The sequence below is a fragment of the Mauremys mutica genome, chromosome 8 (genome assembly GCF_020497125.1).
Source record: "Mauremys mutica isolate MM-2020 ecotype Southern chromosome 8, ASM2049712v1, whole genome shotgun sequence".
Classification (NCBI taxonomy): domain Eukaryota; kingdom Metazoa; phylum Chordata; order Testudines; family Geoemydidae; genus Mauremys; species Mauremys mutica.
Genome location: NC_059079.1, coordinates 58509032 through 58526162, shown reverse-complemented (window position 1 = coordinate 58526162; position 17131 = coordinate 58509032). Strand labels below are relative to the sequence as shown.

Genomic DNA, 17131 nt, shown 5'->3' with positions numbered 1-17131 from the left:
TTTAAATTATACAAAATACATGGCCACACCACCCCAAATAAAGAAATTGCAATGAACCATATCAAACAAAAGAGGAAAAGATGCAGAATAAAAGTTAGAAATACCCAAAGAAGGGAAGTTTGGTGGGGAAACAAAATAAGAAGAAATAAGCACACACTCCAGTGTCCTTAGACAAATAAACTAAGCTAAGTAGACTTTTGTTTCCATCCACTAAGCAGCATAAATGCTTATAGGGACAAGCCTTAGGGAGCTGCAAGGAAATCTTTAGTAATATATTTTCTACCCCAGAGAGAGTCTTATTTTGTGAAGCCTTTTATTTTGTAGGGTTTTTTGTTTTTTAAGATTCTGCATGTTGTATATGTGACATAATAGCACTAATATAGCACTTTGCATCTTTAAAGCACTGACTTGTGTTCAGTAGTAGGCAAAACAACATTTAAAAAAGCTTTAAAAGAAAATTGTTTTCCCACTCCAAACAAAAATAGTGAGAGTGAGAAAAGTGGATAACAGAGGGTTGTCCAAACCCCTCTTGGAAACTGTAGGATGTTTTTTCCCCCTCCCCTGTATACTCTTTTCCCTTTTCTTTTATTCTTTCCTCCCTCAAGAGCCCTGTGTTTTGTGCCAACCATCCCTTCCAGCCCTGAAGGACTGCATGCAGTTCTTTGGAGTCCTGTGGATTTTACATATTTTAATAAGGTTTAAAGTCACCTCTATTGACTTTATATTTTAAGTTCAGCTTGTTTCGTATGTATTTAGATAAGTTGTTTCTATGTTCAGTATTGTCTCTTTACACACTTTTGTAAACTAAAATGATGTAAACATGATGACAAAATGTTAATGAAACAGCCATCAGTATATTGTGTTGAAGCAGGCCACTGGCCTTATGAAATGCTCTGGTGGGCCGTAGTTTGGGAACCGCTGTCCTCAGGGGATTATTGAAGAATGATACAGTGTGCTCCCTCCACATATAAGCTGATTTTTTTATTCCAGTTTTTATTATTAAAAATCCCCCTAAACCTTAAGATAAGGAAATATTATTTATATGCCTATTCTATGACCCTTACTATCAAATATTTAAGGACAATATTTATTATTACTTTGAGGTGCCTTCTGCATATTCTCACTTGTGATATCAAGGTTCTTGTGCCATGTGCTTCCAAAAAATTCAAGAGAGCAATGACTGTTGTGACCATTACCCCTCCCCTTTACTCCCTCTCTGCTTGTTCAGAATTCCAAGGGTATGAAAGGGAGGGTCCCTTTTGTCTGCTGAATGTACACACAAGCTTGAATTCGCTCAGTGCCCTAAATACTTCCATCATCATCATCACTTCTTGTTCTTCTGCATTTTTGGGGATTATTTTTGTTGTTAGTTAGCTAGTCAGTTTAAAAAGAAAGCCAAGGGTGCTCATACGTCATGAGCATTGCCTGGGCCGTTGGAGTGTGGGAGAGCCCTCTGAAATCTTGGTTGACAAGGGAAGTTCTTTAGGCCCAGTCAACTAAGGGCAGGTCTACACTACTGCGTAAATCAATCTAACTTGCGTCACTCAGGAGTGTGAAAAAGATACCCCCCCCCCGAGCGATGCACGTTTCAGTGACCTAAACACTGTCCACACTGATGCTATGTCAGTGGGAGATGCTCCCTTGTGGACATAACTTCCATCTCTTGCGGAGGTGGAATAATTATGCCAACGGGAGAGCACTCTTCCATCAGTAAAGAGCGTCTTCACCAGATGCACTACAGCAGTACAGCTGCATCGATGTAACCCTTCCCATGTAGATCTGCCCTAAGTCTAACACTGTGTTAGTTCAGTATTGACTCTCTGGTGGTTAAAAAGGCATTCAGGTGCTCAGTCTACAGAGTTCCTTGAGCAAGTATAAATAATATTCAAAGGTGGTACTCTCAAAGAACTACAGTGAGTAACTTTTCTATCTCAAAATCCATTTTACAGTAACAATTTAACTGTGATGTACAAAATATATTTATGAATTCTTGGCATATATGTAATTAATCATATATTTTTATATTCCAAGATGTGCATATCTTAGTGATGAATTTGTATGTTTGTCGGTGTCTTAAATTCATTAATACCTTACTTTTAAACAAAGTTTTTTGTATGAGAATTTCCTAGTTTTAAAATACAGATTTTGAATCTAGTTCTGTTTTTACAAACAAACTAGCTTCTACTGTAGCCGTTTAAGCAGTTGAATACTTAAAATTTTCAACTCATAAAAGCATTAAGCTCACTGAAATGGCAATGCTAGAAATTAGCTTGCTAGTAGAAGTAGAAAATGTTTAGGAGCTCCACAGATTCAGTATTTTCCCCTTGATCCTGATGACCCCTTTTTGTGGACTTTTACGTCCACCTAGTGGAGTTAGGAATTAATGACTTCATTAGACAGGCACCTTCTCATGCATTTCTCCTTTTTCCTGGCTGCTCTGTACACTCTGTGGTCCAATCCACAGCTTCCTACTCATTTCCCATAGTGTTGGTTGTAAGCCAGGTCAAAGCTTCTTTTAGGGACAAATCAGGGTAGCTGAGACCAAGCTGGCTGAAATCTGTTTGGTAGCAAATCTGGGGCTTGGAATTGTGGCTGTAGGATGGGACCCCTCAGCTTAGGGTTTGGATTGGCCAAGGAGGAGGGCTCTAGAGATAGGGAAGTAGAGATTTGTGCTTTCTTTCAGACTTTATGTATTCAATGAAGAGAGCCTTCTCTAGTCAGGGCTTGAAGATTTTCATTGTCTCCAAGCTCTAATTAGGTTCACATGAAATCCTTTGACGTCAAGGGGAAAAAGCTGGACCTTCAGTTTAAAGCTATGTCTGCTGGGTGTGAAAAGTTTTTCAGAGTAGCCCCATGCCCTGGTCCAGCCCCATTCTGTAGTCTTTCAGCAAGTCTCCAGTTCTGCATCTGCACAGTCATGCTGTATCCACAAAGGCATCCCTGTTCCTCGCTGATTTTTCCAGCCTTGAAGCCACAGACAGCCTTGCTCTCCAGCTCAGCTCTAAGCTGCCCTTCACCCTGGCTCCTTCCATGACCCTCAAGGACAATGCTACCTCCCTACTAAGATTTTAAAATACTTACCCCAAAATCATTCTCAGAGCTGGGACTCCCCTGCTGTTATAGTATATAGCAGAGGTCTTAAACTCAAATGACCACAAGGGCCACATGAGGTCTAGTGCATTGTCCCGAGGGCCGCATCACTGACACCCCCACCCTCACTGCCCCAGGCCCTGCCCCCACTCCACCCCTTCCATGAGGCCCCGCCCCTGCCCCGCCTCTTCCTACTCCTTCCCTGCCCCTTTCCACCCCCTTTCCCAAAGTCCCCACCCCAATGCTGCCCCTTCCCTGTCACTAGGGGGTGCAGGGTGTGGCAGGGTCTCAGGGCAGAGAGTTGAGGTGCAGGAGGGGTGTGGGATGCAGCAGAGGGCTCAGGGCAGGGAGTTGGGGTGCAGGAGGGGTGTGGGGTGCGGCAGGGGGTTCAGGGCAGGGAGTTGGGGTGCAGGAGGGGTGTGGGGTGCGGCAGGGGGCTCAGGGCAGGGAGTTGGGGTGCAGGAGGAATGCGGGGTGCGAGCTCCAGCCCGGCGCTACTTACCTAGAGCGGCTCTGGGGCAGCAGCGGCGCGCATTGGGGCCAGGGCAGGCTCCTGGCCCCGCTCCGCTCCAGGAAGCAGCCGGAACCATAGCCCCTGGGGGAGCGAGTGTGGGCAGAGGGCTCCGCTGCTGCTCCTCCAGGTACCTCCCACGAAGCTCCCATTGGCCGTGGTTCCCTATTCCTGGCCAATAGGAGCTGCAGGGGGTGGTACCTTGAAGCGAGGCAACACAGGAGCCCTCTGCCTCCTCCCTCCTCCCCTCCAGCCCGAAGGGACGTGCTGCCAGCCACTTAAGGGAGCGGTGCGGGGCTCGTGGCCCCTGGGCTGTAGTTTGCCCACCCCTGGCCTGGAGGTAGGCAGAGGGGCGGATGGGGGCACAGGGAGCTTGGCGGGCCATACAGAAGAGCCCCGCAGGCCATATGTTTGAGACCCCTGGTATATAGCAAGTCAATAGTAGGCAGAGTAGGGAATTTGTGGACTTGGATAGCATTAAGGAAGTCAGTGTGATGGACTGGCTAGAGGCTGTTGTTGTAGAATGGGGATGGAGCTAAGGAGCAGGGATTTTTTTGGAGGCTGGAGCTAGTCAACCTGTGGAACTCTTTGCCAGAGGAGGTTGTGAAGGCCAAGACTATAACAGGGTTCAAAAAAGAACTAGATAAATTAATGGAGGATAGGTCCATCAATGGCTATTAGCCAGGATGGGCAGGTCTGGTGTCCCTAGCCTCTGTTTTCCAGAAGCTGGGAATGAGTGACAGGGAATGGATCACTTGATGATTACCTGTTCATTCCCTCTGCGGCACCTGGCATTGGCCACTGTCAAAAGACATGATACTGGGTTAGATGGACCTTTGGTCTGACCCAGTAAGGCCAGTCTTATGATTGGGTGATAGCTGGAGGAATGGAGCAAGGCTGGTAGCTGTAGCCAGGAAGCAGGGCTCATCTGAAGGTTAAAGAGCAAGAAAGAGAGTCCAGCAGGGAAGAGTGGCCTTATATTGCAGACAGTGAAGCAACTGAAGTTTGCATTTTCAATTTTAAATGCTTCAATTCTTAAATGGCTGTGCTGTAGCCAGTAGAGAGGAAGGATGATCTAGTGGTTAGGGCAGTGGCCTAGGACTATGGAGAGCTGGGTTCAAATCCTTTATTGTTATCTCTGTGCCTCAGTTCCCCATCTGTAAAATGGGGAGAATAGTGCTTGCCCTACCTCAGAGGGGTGTTCTGAGGATAAATATATTAAAGATTGTGTGGCGCTCAGATACTATGGTAATGGGGGCCATTATAAGTACCAGAGAGAGAGAGGTTAATGACAAGAAGGTATCTCTTGGTGTAAACAGAAGCAGTTATAAGTAATGTAAATAACTTTATTTTTATTTTTTAAACTCCCTTTTATACAGAATTTTTTGTACATATACTTAGTTTCAGCTGTTAAGGCCAAGGAATTTGTAAGTTAGAGGGATCTGAGAAAAAAAATTGAGTAGGTGCACATTTCAAAAGAAAGTCTTTTGAAATGACTTCAGATTCCAGAAGTGATAACCAGAAAATTAACCATAGGAGAAACTGGCATAAGTTTTCTGATCATATATCTAATTTTCAGACCTGACTACGGGATTTAGTCACCATTGTAATTGCAGATCTCAGTACTATGGAGCTGCCAACAACACCTCCATATGTTCACATTTATATATTAGTCTTTACAGAATCTGTCATCTCCATCCCATATGTTCTGTGGAGCAAAACAGATGCACTAATAGTCTGACCATGCACCTCACTTCCCTGAAACATGAACAATTATTTTTAAACAATGAAACCTAATTGTTTGCCTAAGTCTAGGTATACTTAATCCTACCTGAGCATGGGAGTAGGGGATAAACTAGATGACCTCTTCAGGTCCCTTCCAGCTCTATATTTCTATGATTTTAATAAGCATTTCAGTTAAATCATTGCTGGTGCTAGCCCATTGGGGGCCTTAAGCAGAAATATTTCCCCCTGATTACACAGAACACATACTAATAATTAATATGGAGCCCCCTTAAGCTACTTGAGGCCCTAAGCTGTTGCTTAGTCTGCTTATGCCTAGTGCTGGCTCTGGGTTAAATTCAGTTAACTTAAAAAAGTTAATTAAGGGTTTCTGAATCAGCATTGGCTTTTAAGATATTGGAGACTCTCAGTGAAGTTAGTCTGGAGCTAGTGGATTAAGTTCCAGTCTACTCCTGTGTTTGTTTGTAACGAAGCTGCATCTGTTCATCATGACAGTGAATTATCACATTTTGTGTTGTAATGGCTCCTAAAGAAGCAGATCCTTTTAAATGCTCATCAGGTTGGGCATGAAATAGACAGATGAAAATTTGGGATTGTTGCATTAATTTTGAGAACACTTCTCCCCTTTAGACTTCGGATATTGCAGATACATAGAACCAGTCTCCTACCAAATCCATATCTCCTACATTTTTTATCCATAACTCTTAAGTCATTCCTAAAGTGAGCACCTTCTATGTAGCGTTTGTTATAGATTTATTTCTGCCTAATTGCTCTCATAGAAATTCTAAGGAAAAAATGTCACAATTGGAACAATTAGACTACAGATGGTACAAACTGAGGAATAAAATAGTTGATTTCAAAGTATTATGCCTTCTGGTTTTAGGTAGCAGTGATGGTTCAGAACTTAGTGAAGAGACTTCGTGGCCAGCATTTGAAAGGTAAGAAAAACTGCTACATCTAAACCTATATCTTCAACTCCATTCAGACCTCACTAGTTTAAACCTATCACTCAACTCCTTGCAAATGAAGTGTAATGTTAGTGATGTGCAGGACTTAATTATGTAATAAACTGGGTAACAGCCATTGCTTCTAGAGTACAGTGTACCCTTTGGTTCTTGTCAAGCCAGTTTAGGGAGCAGCACCTTTTGGTTATCAGCTAACAGAGAGCTTTGTCACCTTAATGGCTTATTGCTCAACTTTGTCTCCTGAATTAACTGGACCACCACCAAACCCCGACAGATTTCCTTTTCATGAATACCGGCATCTCCTGTTGAATATCCTTAACATCGTTTGCCTCTCCTGTTTCAACATCTTCACTAGCCCTCAGACCTCCTCTATGTATCTCTTCTATTCCTGGCTCCCTGCATTCCTACCAAAGTCCTGCTGCTCTGGCTGCTCCTTACTCTGCTGCCTGCTCTCTCCTATTCCCCCACTCTATCTCCTGATTACTCCTCCGTCTGCTAATCCTGAAGCAATCCCAGCTATCACTGCCTATCCTATCTAATGTAGACTTTTTATATCATGCTCATTACCATAGTATATGAACACTGTCCAGGTGTCATTGACCACTGTAATCCAACCCCCTAAGTATTCAAAAGTGAGATGAGGTGTTAAACAATTACAGTTGAAAATAGTAAAAATTGGAAACTTAATGTTTTCCTGCAAGCTATTAAGCTGAATCATGAATAAAGTGTACTGAGCCCACTACCTATTCACCGAACAGTCTGCTGGTAACATGGATTATAATTCTCTCTTTCATATTCAGGGAACCCATCAATCTGGAAACTGACTGGGGTAACCATGCCCACCTGTATGCATGGAGACATGGATAGAAATTTTGGCCTAAGGACTTTCTGTTTATAGCCAGGAAATGTATCCCTTCCCAGTATTCTGCCTTTGTCTTGTAGAAGCAGTTCAGATTGTACAAGTTCCTTATGGAGAGAGATTTAAGTTGTGCTTTGTACCAAAGGTGAATTCTTCAATACCATCGCTTCCTATAAAATCTGTTATTTCCATGGAAGGAGCCCCTAAGCATCCAGTGGATGAGAAGCTAGAACAGTCTCTTCAGAGAAGCAGACTGCTCCTTGGCTACCCTGCATGAAGCTATAGCGTACAGCATCATTTAGAGATTCCCTGAAGTGCTCAAGTCATCTATATTGATATTTAAACAGAACAAAGTCAGAAAGAAGAGGATCTGGAACTTGCATATAACCCATTCCTATATGTGATGCAGCTTGTGATATCACAAGGTTTTCTTTCTGCTCTTCCTACTTTATTCTTCCTGGCAAGAGTGGAGCAAGGTCCTGAGATGTGGGTATCATATTGAGTGTCCATTTGATTTGAGTTCCCTTTGATGGCCAAAAATTATATGGGGAAGCCTACAGTGGTGAAAGAAGCCATGTATCTGAGTAAGCTTCCTCTGGCCCAAGGAAGACACATTTCTTCCTCAAGGGCAAAAAACTTAGGATTAGTTCTGATGTTTTGCTAGAATCTTTCTTGTCTCCAAAGGAAAAGAGTACTTCTCATGGCCCTTATCTCAAGAATCCAGAAGAAAGCAGGTTATCTCCAGTCCCTCTCCCAATAAATAATGAGAATTGGATGGATCAGACTCTTTGCCCAATTGGGAGCATGTTGAAAAGTTTGCTGCAGGTTTGGGCTGGAACTATCCAGGACAAATGGGTTTGTGCCTGAGCATCATGACTACCTCAGAGAATTTTTCATCCTGCATTCATCACCAAATTCCACATCCTTTTGATGCTTCCCTTTGTCCTGACCAAAGAGCAAGCTTTTTTGGACCCTATTTGATGTAAACTCTTTTTGAGGATATTTTCTCTTGTCCCATCCCAGGAAAGGGGCATAGATTCTTTATGGACACTGGGAACATGTATGAGACCTTCATAGTTATGCCTTATGTCTTTCAATCACTGAGATGGTGGAGCAAAGCTAGGAACTTGATGGGAGATGCTTTGACTGACATGCCTAAAATTAAAGGTCACTGTGGTGCCTGCCTGCAAAGTTGGAAAGTTGTACAGTAGAGTTCCATTCTTGTTAAGGAAAAAGGTCCCTTTGTGAATAAAGGAGAAGCATCAATTAGTTGGAATTGTAGCCATTAGCAAAACCATGACTCACCAAATGCCCTTCATGACTACCACCTCCATTCTGGTTCAGAACCAGGGAGAGGGAACTGAAAGCCGGTGCCCTTCAGTTTATTTTACAGAGTGAGGGGAGTCAGCAGATCAGTGTATTTGCTTCAAGCAACAAGAAATTGTACTTTTTCTATCTGAGGCAGTGGGAGAGCAGGATATGGAAGATAAATTATTCTAATTCAAGTGGACATACCATCTTATGTACACCCATTCTTTTTCCTTTCCTAGCTTAGGTAACCAGAAAATTCATAAGGGATGGGGCCTGAGTCCTCTTCCTTGTTTGCTTATCAAATGCTGTTTTTCCTGAAAAATGCCCTCTGTGGAGGTTACCTATTTCCAGAGACTTGGTAATGCAATGATTAATATGTTTCAAGGCTCAGAAGTTCAAACTGGCAATCTGGAACTTAATAGTAAGCTTTAAAAACTTTGGGATCTGGATCAGCTAGTCAAGATCCTCTTGTGGTTCAGAAAGGATCTGCTGTGTTTTAAAAGGTTTGTATGTTGAACACGGTCTCACTTCAGAATCAATGTCAGTCAAAACCTGTCTTAGCTACTTACTTGGTAGATTCACTAAAATTAGCCTAAGGGTGTTAGATGCCTAATTTCCTTAGGCACTTTTGGAACGTCCTTGGTATCTTACTTGTAACTGCAGTAAGAGCCCTCTGCTTATCTATGAGGAAAAGTTAGTTTTTTACCCTCCTATCCCTTGATTCACTAAATTACTCCTGGGGGAATTCTATGACACTGCACATATACAGAATTTATGTCCCCTTCAGATTTCTTTGCTTCCCCGCAGAAAAATAACTTTGTGACAGGGAAGCAAAAGGAAGACATGAGAGCGGTCATGCAACTCTCCAGCAGTATGACCCTCCGGTGGGAGCAGAACTGGGGAAGACCTGGCTGGTGGCTCCTACCCTGCTCCAGGCTCAGTTACTAGTCCCAGCTGGGCTGTGAAGGATGGGACTTCCTCTTCCCCTGCACAGCATCTGGGGCTGGGTCAGATCCACTCCCAGATTTCTCCCCTAGCTGCAGGAAGCTCTGCAAACTCCCTCCCTCCGTTTCCTGCACCCATCACTCCTCAGCTGCAGGGGCAAGGATCCCTGTACAGGGAGCTGCTCCCGCATCTGCCCAACTCCCATGCATCCAGGCCCCCTCATACTCAGACTCTCTAATCAAGTCTCATCCCTCTGCACTAAGAACCCCCACCCCACAATGAGCCCCACTCCCCCTACACCTAGACCACCCCAATGAGCCACCTGCACCCGGATCTCCACCCCACCAAGCCCCAACCATCTGCACCTGGATCCCCACACCACTGAGCCCCACTCTCTCAGCATCTGCCCCCCCCAGCCCTTCCCACACCCAGCCCTCCCTGCTGAGCTCTATCCCCACCACACTCAGATGAAAACCCACCCCCCACCCCTAGCCACCTTCACCTGGACTCCCCTGCAGACTCCCATTACCATTGCATCCAGAAACCCCCAACAATCCCCTGTGCATCCAGATCCTCCACTGAGCTGCCCACACACAGATTGCCCCACACACAACCCTCTGAACCCACACCTGTCCCCCCAAACTAAGCCCTTCCACACTTGGATCCTGCCTTGCTGAGCCTGCCTGCCCACACCTGGTGTACCTGGCATGGAGGGTCAGGGCCCTGGGGTGTTTCTGGGGCAGACCTGGACCTTGCACTGTGTCATGGTTGAGTGCAGCCTCACTGCTGAGTCCGTGTCTGGAGGAATGGGGGGGTTGGACAGTGATCTCCCACTTCTGTGCAACCAGTGTCCTGTGCTCCCCAGTGCCATGCTGGAGCCTCCATATTTATTTGACAAATAAAATTAGCAGAATTTTAAAATGCGTGCAGAATTTTTTTTTTGGTGCAGAATTTTTAATTTTTTGGCACAGAATGCCCTCAGTAACTAAAACATGGTCAGAATTACATCTTTCAATTAAAGCTCCTGCAGCCAGCTGGGAGCTCAACTTAGTACAGAGACAGTTGATGCAACAGCCCTTTGAACTAATGGCTATGACCTTGTTGTCTTTTCTTGTCAGTTGTCATTACATTGTTGTCATTACTTCTTCAAGGAGGGCCGGTGAATTCAATGCCTTGTCATTAATAATTTTTTCTTTATTTATTTTGTTTATTTTGATTTTTACTCAAGGTTGTTTCTCCTTACCATTTAAATTGGTATATTTGACTCCCTTTATTTCCCCCAATCCTTCCCATCCTAATGAAATAAAGTAGCATTGTCTGGATGTCTGCCAAGATATTATTCAACTCAGGCAGAGCAAGATCAAAAGCCACAATCTTTCAATAAGTCTAAGCAGGGCTTGTAAAATTGTATAGATGAGCAGGTGAAACTCCTCTATTTAGTTTGAACTAATTCTGTAAAATCTTTCTATTTCATGGAAGAGGGAAAATACAGCTTTTTATGGGAAACACTGCAAAGTGACAACCTGGCATCTTTTCACTCATTTATAAAACACAGTTGAATGTGTTCATCATCTTCAGCTGCTCGCTTTGGTTGTAGTATCTTGCAGATTGCCATCCTCGCTTGATCTCTGTTTGACTTTCTCTCCCTTCCTGTTCTGAGTTCCTGGTTGCTTTCTAATTCCTAATATTCCATTTCCAGACTGATGATTTCTTGTGTATGAAAATGAGACAATTTTGTCCTTACCTACAATTTGTTGTTTTATGGCAGGGAATTGATCAGTCTGGATTTTCTCTCCCTCGTAGTGACAGCCATATTTAGGTTGCCTAAGGCTTTCCATTATAAAAAGTTCTTGTGACTTTTTTTTTTTTTTTTTTGGAGAAGCGCTAACACTCCTCTTGTTTGAAGCAGGCTTTTGAAGCTCATCAGGGAGAAAGCCTTCATGCTAGAGAAGTGCCTTTTCTGTGTCGCTTGAAATTCTGTTCAGATATAAACCAGATCTAATCATCATTTCTCCTCAATCATACTGTCAGCAAAATTTTGTCAGTGTGTTCCCTCCTCTGGGAGGTTGTATCCCAGCATGTAGATAGACCAATGGTCTGTCATCTCAAGTGCTGGTGGGCATATTTACCAAATATAGTTTTTATCCAGATTGATCGATTCCTTGTTATGCAAAGACAAATTTAAAGATTAGAACAAAGCTTATTTCCATCATTTACATGGAAGATGGATGCAAGTCATAAACCACTCATCTATATATGTTGTTGATGTAATAGTTGTATTTAATTTTTAAAAATTGTAAGTATAAAAGTTTAGCTGTCTAAATCATTAGGGTTTTTTAGAAATTAAAAAAAATCTGACCTGATCGAATTTTGCAAATTCAAAGATACCTAAGTTGTTGAAGGGCAGAGATTAATTATTTAGAACACAGTTTCCTTGGGAGGGAAAATAGAGTGGAAATGTATACTTATAGTACATCTATGGTGAGGATTCTTATTACAGCATATTAAATTATTTGAGTTGGTAAGGGAGTGTAAACTTTATATTTTGTTTTAACCTTTTTGATATTACTGTGTTTTCTTCAGTACTGCTATTAATTAATCAACATATCACCATTGACTTCAGTGGAGCTACATCAATTTACACTAGCTATGGATCTGACCCTATATAACCAGCTTTGAATCAGGCACAGAATAATATTCAAAAGATAAGTTTAGAAACTAAGTGCTGGAATTGGGTAGGACTACTGAAAACAGCAGTAGCGAAGGGCTCAAAAATTTAAAACTTCCTATGTAACGTTTATACTCCCTTTAAACTGACGCATTGAGATGTTACAGGTTTGCTGTCTCTTAGAGCTTAAATAATTTGTATTTGATCTTGGAACCATAATATAATAAGCCACAAGATTTTGCTTTGTTGACTTTTCCCAGACAATAAAGGGGTATCCAAGCAAAGTATCTGTTTTTTTTAATGTATAGCATTTTAAATAGATATTGTCTCATAGCAGACTGTATGTAATTTTCTTTGTAAGTTGTTGGCTTCAGTGATTGATTTGGAAATGGTGCCAATACTCAGGACTGAGTTAAGAAGTCTTTGTATTCCTCACACGGTTGCTTGTGTGCCTATTTCTAAGTTTAGGGGCCTTATTGCCCTTTGCTTCTCGTCACAGAGTCTGTAGCAGTATCTGTAGTCAGCATTAAAGGCAGCAGTTTGCAACATAGTTCGTTATAGTATTTTCATTTTTATTTTGTGAGTTAAAAGAATCTTTTCTTTTCTGAAAACCCATTAATTGAGATGACAATAAAAATACCCCAGTGTTATGAGCACTGACATCAAGAACATCTGTTCGAATAAGAAATGTAGATTTTGAAATCTACAACTGCATGTTTTTTTCTAATGAAATCATCCACTACTGCTTATTGTAGGAGTGGTAGTTATGTAGCACAAGAGAGACTTTATTACACTATTCTAGCAAATTATGCTGCTTGTGTGGATAAAAGTATATGTAATATATACAATTTATAATGGAATCCAACAGGAACAGATTATACCATTCTCTCGGTCCGGTGACAAGAGTGGCACGAAATGGCTATCGAGGCCACATGAAGGCCAGCAGGTACAATAATCCCCTGCGTCCAGGGGTCACAGATTTTTCCTCTGGTGTTGGTGACTGGCTTGATAATTAAGTGGGTGTCTTCTGACATTTCTGATCTTTGTAACTTTCAAGGCAAAATTAAGGTAGCGACTTATCCTTAAAACAGAAAATTTCTCTTCTGTGATTTGATCTATTTCATCATACAGGCTCTGGCTCATTCTGTTCTGCCTATCCAGTTTCTAAATACTGTATCTCTACATCAAGACTTAAAGATGCTTTACTATAGGTAGCTTTTTAACAGAGCAACACTATGTGGTGGTGGTAGAAACTACGTTGGCCACAAAGCGTACGACTTGTGCTTGAGACTGCGTCCAAGGTGTTTTTTTGTTAATAATTCTTCATTGAACTTGCCTTTAAAAAATGGCTGACTTGGTTAAATTGCAAGTCATGCATTAAAATTGGCCCTCTGTGTGGCCTGACTCATTCTAAATAGCACTATATATAAAACTGCATGCTCACTCAGCTTTTCATTCTGTCTAATTAAATTACAACTCTCTCTGCAGCAGTGTGGTACTGGAATTGTAAAAGAGAAGGGAATAACTCTTATATATTAATGAGTAGCAAGCATTGCGTGTAATTGAGTTAAATTCATGTTCGTGTCAGTGTCTGAATTTGTCAGTATATCACTGTCAATTAGGTGTAGTAAAAATGTTTGCCAGATTTCTGAGTTATTTTGCATATGCATAACTGTTGTGATGGGTTAATGGATTAATTCTGGTTTACTTCAACAGACATGTCAGAAATCTGTAGTTTCTCAGCATATTTCTAGAGAGCTGATGCATACACCAATTTAATTATGTAAACTGGTTAATATAAACTGAAATTATCCCTGTTTTGAAAATAAGACTCTTTCCTGTTTTAAAATAATTTGTAAGCCAGTCGCTCACTTTTAATAAAGTTTGTTTTCCTTTTCACCATACCAGGCATCTGTTTTTTTGCCATATTCTTTTTGGGCACAATTTAGATTGATAGGGAATTAATAGTGCACCAACTGCATTGTAACACACACAATTTACTGCTGTAGGCCAGGTTTTCTGCTCTCTATTATTGATGTCCTTTACTGCTCTCAAATATCTTATATTTAAATTGTGCATGTTTTGTTGAGATTTTGCTGTGGATTTTTTATTTTATTTTTTGTAATTTGACTGACTCAAATGATTCTAATAAAAAATCCAGTTTTTCCCACTAGCACTTAGGAAAAGATTCTAATAAAATATTGCAACAATGATACAGCATTACTTGTTCAGGGGGTAGTGACAAATCTATGATTATTTACCAGTTAGATTTAGTTGAAGTACAACTGTATCCTAAGCTTTGGGAAGTGCATTTTAAAATCATGAACCACCTTCTGGCCTCATTAGTTTGTTATTCCTCTGCAGCATGGCGACGGATCACTTGCAGGTTTAAACTACAGTAAATGGTGGATTCTCTGTAACTTGAAGTCTTTAAATCATGATTTAAGAACTTAATTAACTCAGCTAGAGCTTGGGGTCTATTACAGGAGTGGGTGGGTGAGGGTCTGTGGCCTGCAATGTGCAAGAGTCAGACTAGATGATCATGATGGTCCCTTCTGACTGTAAAATCTGAGTCACAGGTTATGTCTACACTACTCCTTATGTCACTCAGGGGTGTGAATAAGCCACCCCACTCCCCCCCCCCCAGTGACATAAGTTACACTGAGCTAAGAGTTGGTGTGGACAGTACTATGTTGGCAGGAGAGTTTCTCCTATCAATATAGCTACCACTGCTCATTAGGGGATTAATTAAATTGATGGGAGAATGCTCTCCTGTCAGCTTAGAGTGTCTACACTGGAGCTTACAGTGGCGCAGCTGTACTGATGTAGCTGCGCCATTATAAGCTCTCTAATGTAGCCATAGCCTGAGTAATCATTTACTTTTGCTTGTGACTGTAAATTCCTTAAGAGCAGTCCCTTATAGCCACCAAAGTCTTTTTTCCATGATGAATTCTAATAAATAAAATGTCAGCATTTCTAAATTAAAGTACAGATGTTTACATTATGTTTGGGTAATGACTGGAGTACTGCTTTGGGAAAAGGATATTTATATATTTTTTCATACTGTTTTCTCACATGCTTCTTGTAGTTCTGCAGAATCTGAAGATTTGGCTGTTCATTTGTATCCAGGAGCAGTTACTATTCAAGGTGTTCTCAGGAGGAAGACTTTATTGAAGGAAGGCAAAAAGCCTACCGTAAGACTTCAAATATATGCTAAACCATTTTTCCACTTTCTCTATTTTAAAATGATATCTTTAAAACAGAACAAAGCTACTTGGTTAAAATCTGGAAGCCTTTGCTCACTTTTTGCTCAGTCCTTACTGAAACAGAACTCTTGCTAAAATCAGTAGGAATTATGATCAAGTAGGAACTGACTAAAAAATGAGTAGAGACTTCAGTATTTGGTACCTTATATATTTGCCACTTACAAAGGCTCCTGCTCCTAGATTTGATTTTCTGGAATTCATGTGATTTGTCTAAATCAGGGAATTACTGTTATGGAAGTTGATCTTCTGTGTTCCTTCAGAAGTATTCCATTAATCCTAAATTGTTAACATTTTTGCACTTGCATAAACTGTATAACTTATAAATACATTTAACTTACGGTAGTATAACTTACTATCTATCCATATCCACCACTACAAGAAAACAAATCAAAATACCTTTAGAGGGCAAGAGGCTGGCAACTATTGATATTAAACAGAAATATTGTTAAAATATTAGTGTTGATATGTCTATAGACACAAGAGAATTCACATTTACAGCCTGTACAGTTTTATTACATTGTTGAGACAGCTCTACCAGGGCCGTCTTTATGAACGGCGGGGCCCAATTCGAATACTCGGCAGTGGTCCGGGGCTTGGGCGGCACTTTGGCGGTGGGGGGTCTGCTCGGGGGCTTCCGCGGCACCGAAGGACCCCCCCGCCACCGAAATGCCGCCGAAGACCCGGACACACACACACACTGCCACCAAAGACCCGGTGCGGTTTCCCCCCCCCCCCCCCCCGCTCCCCCTTAGGCACGAGATCCGATTCTGGGAAATCTACAATGCCTGAATTAAATAAAACTGGATATATTAAGGAGGAAATGGCATCCTTCTCTGAACTTCTTTGCTTTAAACTATAATGGTAACACACCATTAATTATATTTATGTATGTAATAATTATATTTATAACTGCCAGACACCCCCAAGTCAAAGCACTTGGAATGCTGCACGATAAGGTACAATACAGGGAACCCATGCTTCAGTTGAATACATGTGGATAGACCCTTGTGTCTGTGCCATTGATTCAAGGGCCAGCCTATGCAGATACAATTGCAAGATCTAGGACCTTAATTTTTCTTGATTTAGCAAATACGTATTTCTCCAGAAGTAACATATCTATCAGATTATTGTAGATTTACACCACAAAATTCCTTGGATTTTATTTACATTTTTAGACCTACATATTTTTCTCCTTAATCCAAGTAGGTTTTTCAAACTTTATCTCCCAAAAAATGTTCTGTTGTTGGAAGGTGTCTTTATCTTTCCTTTTAGTAACTAGAATGTCAATTTTGCTGCCATTCATATCCAACTGGAGTGTGGAAGTGCTAACCATTTGTTTCCCTTTCCCTCCCTAACTGTTGAACTGATCTGAAGAATGAACAAACTAAGCAACCTGGAGTACAAAATGTCATTATTCCTACTCATTTATTGCTAGATCTTTGATGATGTAAATTGGCATAGTTCCACTGACTGAGGGAGCTATCCCAATGTATACCAGCTGAGAATCTGTCCCTTATAGATTATTTCTGTATTTTGAATATTTTGTCTATAAATGTGATTTCTTGGATTTCACAAGCACAAATATCATATCTATTTCTATACTTCTCATTTATTTGCAAGCCCAGTCTATCTTAAATGTCCTTGTTCTAATATATTAATTTATGCATGTGTTCAACTAACTAAAAGTATTGCAAATGATATTGTAATGTAAATACTTTAACTTTATTTCCTCTGAGTTTATTCATTTTATATATTAAAAATATCAAAATGTCC

At 41.3% G+C, this 17131-nt stretch overlaps 1 protein-coding gene across 3 annotated transcripts in view; it reads left to right on the top strand.

The window, feature by feature from the left end:
• Positions 1-17131, top strand: part of RALGPS2 (Ral GEF with PH domain and SH3 binding motif 2) — a 298932-nt gene that overhangs the window by 240625 nt on the left and 41176 nt on the right. For all 3 annotated transcript variants that reach the window (XM_045028272.1, XM_045028273.1, XM_045028274.1), the window contains 3 exons: positions 6228-6282; positions 12961-13038; positions 15181-15286. In XM_045028272.1, coding sequence (XP_044884207.1) covers positions 6228-6282; positions 12961-13038; positions 15181-15286 — 239 coding nt within the window. The remainder of the gene's footprint in view (positions 1-6227; positions 6283-12960; positions 13039-15180; positions 15287-17131) is intronic.